Source organism: Rhea americana, unplaced genomic scaffold (assembly GCF_003343005.1).
Source record: "Rhea americana isolate MKP2758 unplaced genomic scaffold, rheAme1 scaffold_29, whole genome shotgun sequence".
In the NCBI taxonomy this organism is placed as follows: Eukaryota; Metazoa; Chordata; class Aves; order Rheiformes; family Rheidae; genus Rhea; species Rhea americana.
The window spans coordinates 6,019,383-6,029,566 of record NW_028186412.1 but is presented as its reverse complement, the minus strand read 5'-3'; the positions used below and the strand labels follow the sequence as shown (position 1 = coordinate 6,029,566).

At 41.8% G+C, this 10,184-nt stretch overlaps 1 protein-coding gene across 1 annotated transcript in view; it reads right to left on the bottom strand.

Annotated features, from left to right (window-relative positions):
• Positions 1 to 3,798: 3,798 nt before the first annotated feature.
• DDX10 (DEAD-box helicase 10) overlaps positions 3,799 to 10,184 on the bottom strand; it is a 191,248-nt gene continuing 184,862 nt past the window's right edge. The window contains exon 19 of the mRNA XM_085309102.1: positions 3,799 to 4,457. Coding sequence (XP_085165228.1) covers positions 4,268 to 4,457 — 190 coding nt within the window. The 3' untranslated portion in view covers positions 3,799 to 4,267. The remainder of the gene's footprint in view (positions 4,458 to 10,184) is intronic.

Here is a 10,184-nt window from a genome sequence, read left to right as displayed (position 1 = left end):
TATGGTCCAAAAGATAGCATAATAGCCTTTTCTTATTAAAACTATCGATTGGAAATTTTAGTTCTTTAGGAGTTAGGATGTGCTCCAGCATGCAGCTTCAAGGTTTGGCTATGCTCTGCTACAGTCCCCATCAAACCAGCAGCAAATGGGCTGCAGTAGAAGACGCCGCTGTCCTCCGACCAGCCRCTGCCCAGTGAGCAGAGCGGAGGGGTAAGCATCTTTCTCTTTCAGCACAGAATCAGCCAGCTTAACCTAAATTGTGGTTTCAAGGCTCAGGTTATTGCTTTGGAGGAAGGTTTCTGCTGGYGTGGTAAACCAGCATAAAAGCAGAACCGCACTTAATGGCAGTGGCCATTCCTGCAGCAAGGGCCCACCTAAGCTTACCATCCCCGCTGCAAGGCGCAATCAGCCTCTCACAAGGAACGAGCATCACCTGGGGCAAACTAAAAAGTAGTACGATAAGAAAAAAATACCCATTTGCTATCTTTACTAAGACTCAATTTCTTCTTGTGTTTTATATCAGATTTTATCATATGTATTCCAAAATAGAGCAAACTCACCCTGCAGGTTCCTATCTTCAGACCTTGTACTGTTTTATATATTCTGAATTGAAAGTTCTCTACCACAGCTCTCTGTTTTTTAATACTTTGCTTTAGGCACTTTTCTCTTTGGGAGGCTGGCCAGAGAGCAAGACACAGCAGTCAGTATTCTAGTTGGGTTCAATCAGTTGCTAGAAGAATAAAAATAATTATTTCTATTCATGTTTAAAGGAAAATAAATTCATTTTAAAATGTTAAATATTAATTTGCAACCACCTATGTCAAAGCCTAAATTTCTTACACTCTTCACACAGTTTAATATGCTGCAGCAATAAGCTCTTCGCAAAGTGCAGATAAATACCTAACACGAATTTCTATAGTGCTGAGGCAGGGAAGCATCTTTGCAACAATGCATTTATATGCCTCATGGAAATACTGCAAGTTGAATGCCTTCTGTATAGCAAGCTCATTTAGTGTCATGCTACTAACCTCATTTTAAAAAACAGCTTTTAAATGCCATCATATGGACTTTTTAACTGATTTCCACTTTCTATCCAAAAGGGGCTTGAAACAAATAGTGAGTAATAAATTATTCAGTAAACAAAGGACTTGATTATTTTCTATGCAATAATCAGAAAATTTAAGACTCTGAATAAATGCCTGCTACACTATACTGCTGCATACGTATGTAATATAAATCCTCAGAATTAGTTTTAATGTACTAGATGTAGTCTGAACACTGTATATCTAGGTATAAATCAACACACTGGAACCATTCTCACAGCAGAAGCAAATCAATCACTATTAATATATAAGTACAAATGCAAAATATCATGAAAATCCATTATTTACAACAAGCTTTCCTGCTGGATGATTTAAGGCAATTTCTCCAGGCCAATGGCCTTGGAAATGCTCATTTCCAAACTCAGACCTTGTAACCACTCCCGAAGGAGGAGTTGTCCTTCCCGTGTCCCCTGCCCGCGGGCGCCGGTGCAGGCGAGGACCTGCCACCCGGTCCTGCAGCCCTGGCTGCCCAGCRCTGCTGCACCCGCTCGGAGGCCAAGCGGGAGGCTTCGCCAGTTGAAGTACAGGTAATTTAGGAGCATGTTCTCACTCCAGAAACATAGCAAGAAGCAGAGCTGGGTAGGAACCTCTTAATCTAGATCTACAAATGAAGGGAATGACAACCCAGAATCACAGCCACTGAACGCTGAATCCTGTTTTTCCTTCTCTCTCTCTGTTCTAGTGCATTTAACATTCCCAGATTTTAGATACACTCCTAGCAGGAAGCAGCTGCCTCAAGTTCCTCCCCCCCCCCGCCATTTTTTCACAGGGCTCCATTCCTGTAGGTACTCTAGATACACACTCCTCTTCAAGGACAGGTACATTTCAAGTAGCTGGCCAAACTTAGTAAGGATTCAGGAAAGAATCACTCTACATCAGATAACACAAATACATTGGCAACCACATTATCTGGAAATACAAAAATAAGAGCAACTTAGATAATAGTTTTACACAGATAATGAAAGTATTTCAAAAATAAAAGTGCAGTACAGTCCTTCYGATATATGTAAATCTATTTTTTACTCTGTTTACTGAATAAGAATATTTCTGTCTCTCCCATGTGTAGCAAGAAAATGAATGTGGATGTTGCAGGAAGAAATGGTAAATSTTCGCTCACTACACTTTCTTTCTTCCAACAAACTATGTTAAACCTTCTCAGAGCAAACATTTGAGTTGGCAAACTCGGGTGACAGGCAAACCATCTCAATATCACACCAAGTACACTCTGAATCTATGAATTCACCTGAACAAGATAGGCTGTATACCACTGTACTATCACCCTCATCCAGCTCACCTTTGAAAAGCTTCCCGCTGTTGAYGCTCCCTGTGTTGATTTGGTGAATCTGTCACCTTCATCCATGACCTCTGAGCCAGCGCCGACATTATTTCGGTGCGGAGTCACTTGGTGACATTGCTCATCACTGTTCCAAGGATGAATTTTAAGTACAGTCACAACAGCATCATATCAGAGCCTTCTCCCTTAAGGAAGGCCACTGGTACACAGCTTTTTTTAGACAATGTATACGTTTTGATTCACTACAGAACAGCAATGGCAATGGGGGAAAGCCCATGGGCATTTATATCTATTTAGTGTTTGACTTTCTGTACTGTATTTTTCCACGTAAACTTCTAAGACACAAATCTGCTGCAAACAGACAATCATGACTTTGCACGTCTGTTTGCTGTCAACAAAACTGTGTCAACAAGCAATACATTGGATTTTCCTGCTCTCCTTCGTTCTCTTACACAGCAGCCTTCCTTTTGTCTAGCTCATTTATTAACTTCGTAAAACTCTCAGCAGTTTTGATCGTTCTCCATATGGCCTGCAAGGGTTTACCATACTTTCCTCTGAATGATGGGCCAATACTGTTGAGGTTTCCTGACGCGTCAGGCAGTCCAGAGCATCCTTATGTAAGCAGGAGCCAGAGTGATAAAACCAAAAGCTTCCGTTACTTCTGACGCAAAAGGCACACAACAGAATCTGACACTAATTCCACATATGCTCAAGCATTTAGAGATGCAAACACTTCAAAACTCAACCAGAACTGAAAAACACATTCATTAAATCAGCACTTTTAAATTTAATCAAGCAACATATATAAATGGCTGAATTACACAGGCCAGATTTCTTTAAAGAAATCTAGGTAAACATATTGCCCCACGCAACATGTTTCATTGTTTCCTCATAGCTCCATCTTTTCTATTTTTGAACTTGCAAAGTAGAAAGCATRCATATGTCTCATTGCTGTTATCATGGTGCAGAGGTTATGGGAAAGCATGCACAAAATCTGCAAGAAACTACATAATTTGATGAGCTCGAACTTCAGAACATGCTAGAAAACAAAGGTAAATACTCTTTTCTCTGTTATACTCGGTTATAACAGAAAATTCTGGTTTCTAGTCTTACAGGGATTCCTATCACAAGATATGCTGTACTATTTGTGGCACTGGGACAACACAATGATGCCATTTACTCATTACTCATTCATATGGGTTTCAAAATCAAAATCCAAGAATCAAAGTTTTAGCTTATGAAAGTGGTTTCTGAATTGCCTAACACAGGTGACAGAATCATAAGAGAAATGATAACTGATTGGAAAAATAACTGCTTTCATAACAAAGCTGAGAGACAAAGTTTATACCAAAGCTTCAGGAATTTTAATAAAATATTTTAACCAAATGGGAATGATACACAGAAGGAAAAAAAAAGCATTTTATTTTTAAGTAATATGATTTGAACTGCCAACAGTATCTCTTCTTTGATAATTCTAGTACACATTTATCTTCTAAGATAATAAACCTGACACAGTCAAGAAAGGCACATCCTGTTTTTATTTAAAGCAAGATTAAAATTTTTTAAATGATGAATTCTTCAAAACCTGGGCTCACTTATAAATGTGCTACTGCAAAATGTCACTTGGGGATTTAGTCTGAAAAGTTGGTTTAGAAATCCTTATAAATCAAAACCAAATATCCCGATACATTCACGGAACAGCTAAACCTTGTCTATAACCTATGAGCAGATCAGAGGCAAGCTCATTGCCCATGGAGCTCGTTTATCTATGCCCAATGGTACCCATCTGCCCAGATGCCAAACTGATCGTGTGCCGATTACTGATAGAAGGGTGAAGATTTCCCAGAAAAGAAAGCCTGYAGGAAAACGATTAGCTATTACTGTTGAGCAGATGTAGTACAAGCTCTTCGTCCTCTGCCAGGGAAAGCCCAGTATCCAACGGCATAAAGGAGTCTTCCTCGTAGCTCAATTTAGCCTTCTTTCTTTTCAGGGCCATTTCTTCTGCCGCTTTACTGTTACTACAGCCTCTTTTCTTTCCTCCACTTCTCTCCTCAGGTTCACTGTAGAAACAAATCAATTACTCTTTTTAACAACTGTGGTAATCAATATCATCATGTAATCAAACAATTTAAACATTGCTAAAGCAATAAAGCAGATGAACTCTGAAAGTCTAAATTAGAACTGCTTTCAGGCTGAGGCGGTGGTGGCTGTTCTGTTGTCTTAATTGAGATGACAGTATATCCGGATACTGATAATTAGCTTTACCCAATATTTGCTGCCTTATAGATTGATAGGCAACTTGACAAACCTGATTCAGTAATTTGTCAGTGGACACTGACACGCATTCAGCATCTTGTCTAAAATAAATATGTGACAAAAATAAGAACATGAGAACTGTCATTCCATTGGCAAATCCTACACTTTATTAATACAGATGCAAGTTTTGATTTGGGTCCATTTCATTCAAGTCACTCTTCTTTCTTCCTTCAAAATAAGTCCTTGCAAGCTATTAACTATGTCTTGCCACGAGAGGAAGACACAAACCTACACCCATTTTTTTTTCCCCTGGTGAGTTCCTATTCCTCTTACTGCTTTTGTAAGACTCTAATGAATTGCCTTTTGCAGCCTTAAATTTAGCTGAAATGGACTTATTACTTTGACTTCTGTCACATGGCCAAATACGAGGGAGGGAAGGCAGCGAGCCTGGCACCCGAGCTCTCTGCCCTGGCGGGGCTGCAGGTCCAGCGGTGCTGCCACCCGCTTTGCCTGCAGTCCCTTCACCTGGTTTTTGCCCAGACACACAAAAAATTTTGTTTTAAGCAATCTCGACTACATCTGTTCAACRGACAGGTTATGCAGACCCAGCTTGCAAACTCTGTAAGGAAGACTGAGAATTTATACCCACCTCCCCCACCTCAGACCGTAACCCCCCAAACCACTCCCTCCAGAAAAGACACTTGAAATGAGATGGCATTTTCAGTCTTCCATGCTTGTACTTTAAACAACATAGCAAAAAATGAGAAACAATTTTTCAAAGACTGATTTTAGGTTTTTAAAAATAGATTTTAAAATTCATATTTTCAATTACAATTGGGCAAATTTCACAGAAAACATTCACGGAAAAWTCAATTTTCTTCATACAAATGCGTTAACAAAAGCTTTTAAAATTGCATTAATACTTGCAATAACTTAAGTGAAAATATAAAGTTTGGGAATTTTTTCATTAGGAAATACTCATTTAGAGATTTAACGATTAGAAGCAGCACTTACTACTAACAGCTTAAATCGGAGAACACTGTACTCTAAACCAACATGGCACACGAACCTAATGGCCAATAGAAACCAGCTTCAACTGGCCACCTTGTTTCTTCCCATTACCAGAACTAAAAACCAGCACGTGAAAGGCTTACTTCATAATTTGCTGAAAAACAGAACAATCCACAACGCAGCTCGAAATACAGCAGTTTTCAAGATTTYCCCAAACACTCTCTGGGAATCACCAGGAGGACAAGGGTTTCATCCCTTCTTTCTAGCTTGTTTAGAAGTTGCCACCGCACCTTCTGGTTGCTTCGCCAGGAGGCACCGGTGCACCGGGGCAGCCTGGCACCGGCACCGGCACCGCGGACACAGCACTCGCCCTTCTATCCCACTGCCCGTACGAGAGCGGCGCTGACCCCGGCGTACTTGTTACAACCAGGACAGGAGGAAAAACCCCCGGCGTGCCCCTTATATGCTCACAGATGAACCAAAATCCCTYGTTTTATCTTGTTCTTGCCCTGCCTATCCAGAAGAAATAGTGTAAAGCAACAGTTGATGACTGCGCGTTAAAACGCTCTTCACAAACRACGCCATTTCAAACAGCACAGCATCTCCTCTTGCCATTTTTGAGCTGGCAATTGCACGCAGGGAGCTTTTCAGCGTTTGCTACCAACACTTCCTTTATTGCTTTTCTGGGACAAGGATTGTTATTTCTCTCTGCAGGGCTTCAGATATTTCAAAAATATTAAAGCTACATTGACAGTACATGAATATACCATAAATCGCTAAGACTCCCTTCTCCTGGTGGCCAGCACGTGCTGGGATGCAGCTTCACCGGGGTCTCTCTGACCAGGGCAGATTACGGAGGCTTTGCTTGAAAAGCGTAAGGCTGAAACGCCATCGAATAAAAGCACTCCGCAGCTTGCTTGCAGAAGAGGCAATTCCTCCCAGCGTGTGGATGGGCTCCGAAGCCCAGTTTGCATTTGTAATCGACTGATGCTTCATCTGGGACGCAAGTGCAAAACAATCTTGAGCAATTAAAACAGTGCAGAAACCTCAGGGCTTACGGAACAGCAGGCTTTAAGTAATGAGAACCTASCGCTTCGCTGCCGAGTTTCAGGTGACCATAGGCCTGGATGTTTGGGAGGTATAAAATTAAGCAGGAAGCATTCAGAAGGAACTGGGAGGCTTCTGCTTTTTTCATAGACAGGGGCACAGTGCCCCAAGGATCCTCATCGTAAGCTTTGTGGGAAGGTTATGCTGAGTCAAGTTGTCTCTTATTATTACTACAGCATCACGTTGCTAGATTAATGGTGCATACCAAAGACGTATCTGCACGTCAGCATTAGGCATATTTTCACACTAATTCGACCCCTGCTAGGCAGTAAGTCTGAGAAGCAAGTAAGGAGGAACGTGGAAGATGGGAAGCAAGAGAAAAGATAATACCGTGAGAAAGCTATTGAGCAATGAAGAGAAACGGAGGCTTCTAATGAAGCACAAAAAGTAGAAGCAAAGCAATGTGAGATACGGGAAACTTCGGAGGAAGACGAGGAGGAGGAGAGAGCAGTGGTTTGAAAAAGAAACTGGGGACTGCAGAGCGAGATGTCTCGCACCAGGAGGGCTAGGTGCACCTCACCCACCATTCGGGTGCTACTCCTTACCTGTTCACACAGAAAGTTTTCTGAGAAGGGGGAAGTGTACTAGGTGCAATGCTCAGGCGTGCACGCAGAAGGGCAGAGCCCGTGGAAACAGCTCCACGGGGATGACTTACGCTCCTGCGATTGCTAACTGAATTCCCCTTTGGTCTCTGCTGACTGAAGGGCCGTCAGCATGCCCTGGAGAGCAAAGCTTTTTCTCGTTGCTCACTGCCCACTAACAGATGCAGYGCTCCTTCTCCTCACACACACACCACCCATGGACGTCCACGGCAATAGCCAAAACAAAATAAGGTAATCTAGGGTGATTTATTTTCTAACATGAAAAAAACATAATTAGAAAGCAAAATKCACAATTCAGAGGGTTCCCGACCAAAACCAGTGCATCTCTTCCTTTCCTATTTATAACGTTTAGAAAGTGGCACGTGCAGCTGGATTGCAATTCCTTCCTTGTACCATCTGGTGCAATTTAGCTTCTCGTTGCTGCGGCAGCCTGAATTACCCACGCAGTCTGAGGCTGCCGGATGGCATGATTTACTGTCACTGGCTGTGTTTACACAGGCGCCGACGTACTAACAGCCAACTTCATCAACATGCGCAGTAACTTCTGTGGCCACCATTTACGCAGCTGTAACAACAACGGAAAGCACTATCATCTGATAGATAACTTTCATTGCAGAAATACTAAAGTACAGTTTATGAATCCTGTCTCTGAAATAAATGGCAGCAAAAATGAATGCCATCTGGGAAACAGGGGATCTAACTATGACCCTGACGGCGATACACCAGGAAACTCTCTTAATTTTACTTCTAATTAATAGTCTTACAGTGTGCTTTGAGGTATGTTCACAGCATGTTCTAAGGTTTAGATTTTAAGTGCTTCTGAGTCAGTCATTTGAAATGTTATGCTACACAGATCTTCAGCCACTTCACTGCTTTTACACAACATGCTACTCCAAGATCTCCTAGACCATAGGCTGTGTTTCAGTTAACATTTATCAGAGCATGTTTTGRCATCTAGACTTACCAACACTGCACTGAAACAAACTGCCCTTGTCACTGTATTGCAGTCCATGAGTTGAGTTTCCAAACAGCTATAGAGCTCACGAGCTCTTTCCCAAAGAAACGCGCATGAATAATGAATGAATCTACTAATAAAATACAGTTGAGAAAAGTTAGGAATAATTTAGCCTGTAAATATTGGCATTTTGCCAATCAAACATGTTGTGCCACAAACCTTCTTTCACGTAATAAATTTTAATTCACAAGGCCATGGCAACAATCCTAATGAAGATTAATTACTGCAGTCCCTTCCATAAAGCCCAGTGCAGCTTCTTCTTAACTTGCTGTCAGAAYGCTACAGCACATAGAAATGGTAATGAAAATATATTGTGTTGTGTTATTCCCTTTACTAGCCATTCCACTGATGTAAATCAAAACTGCTCTAAAACTAGTTTTACAAAAACAATTGCAGGAAAGYGAAGATGAATCTACATGTAATGAAATACAAGTGTAATTGTCCTAAAAGCAAAAGACAAGCCTTTTTTGGAGCTGAAGTATCACATTCCAAAACACGAAAAAATATTCAAGTGGAAACCAGACCAGCAAGACGGTATGTTTAATATTTCTTATTATTGCATAGGTAGTAGAGTTTTGATGGGAAAAGGGGAGCAAACCCACAATCAACATCTTGCTTCTGCTCTAAGGATAAATGCATTTATTTTCTAAATGCTCCAGCAGATACGCAATAGTAGATACAAATTAGCTGTCTGAAGCTGTAACAGCTCTTTTCCCTATTTCTGGCATAGACACCGCTGCCCACAGAGCAGCAGTAYCTGACCCATGTGAGACCACTGGAGTTTTCATTCAGTGTATCCAGGCAGAACAATTTTAGCTTAATACATCAGTCTGAAAACTGAAATCATTCACTCGAAYGGCTCAAATTATCTCTGCCCTGGGTTGAAACTGCTCCAACTGGCGGTGACCACGGCTACAGTCACACCATTTCATTTGTTGTGTGTTAGAGGCAGAGGATGATATATTACATCTGTTTTGTTATGACACGTTACGTCTGTTTTGTTTAGGTAACTTCTCTGGCCAACAGGTTTACAGGAACCACAGGAAGAATTTAGGCTGTCCTTCGGCACAGYTTAGCTGACAGAGTCTCACTTGGAGATTTGCTATCATGTCCATCTCTTACAGTGATCCAGAGCACAGCTGCTATAAAGACTTGCAGAGCAGAAGAATATCACATCTCTWTCAACAGCAATCCAACATTTCATAACTTTTATCTTTAAAAAAATTCACCTAGTTTCTGCTTTGTGTTTACTCAATCTCCAGCGACTGAAACATACTATGTATTTCCATGTCAAATACTTTTCTAGTACTGAAAGTCTTCTTTCACAGAATCATAGAATCAGTAAGGTTGGAAGGGACCTCTGGAGATCGTCTAGTCCAACCTCCCTGCTCAGCAGGGTCACCTACAGCATGGTAGACAGGGTTGCATCCAGGTGGGCCTTGAAGATCTCCAGAGAAGGAGACTCCACAACCTCTCTGGGCAACCTGCTCCAGTGCTCCGTCACTCTCACAGGGAAGAAATTCCCCCTCACGCTCAGGCGGAACTTCCTGTGTTTCAATTTCTGCCCATTGCCTCTAGTCCTGTCACACGGGACAACTGAAAAGAGTTTCTGTTCCCCTGACACCCTCCCTTCAGGTACTTGTACACATTGATAAGATCCCCCCCTCAGTCTTCTCTTGCCCAGGCTAAACAGGCCCAGCTCTCGCAGCCGTTCCTCACAGGGCAGGTGCTCCAGCCCTCTGATCATCCTCGTAGCCCTACGCTGGACTCTCTCCAGTAGCTCCACGTCTCTCTTG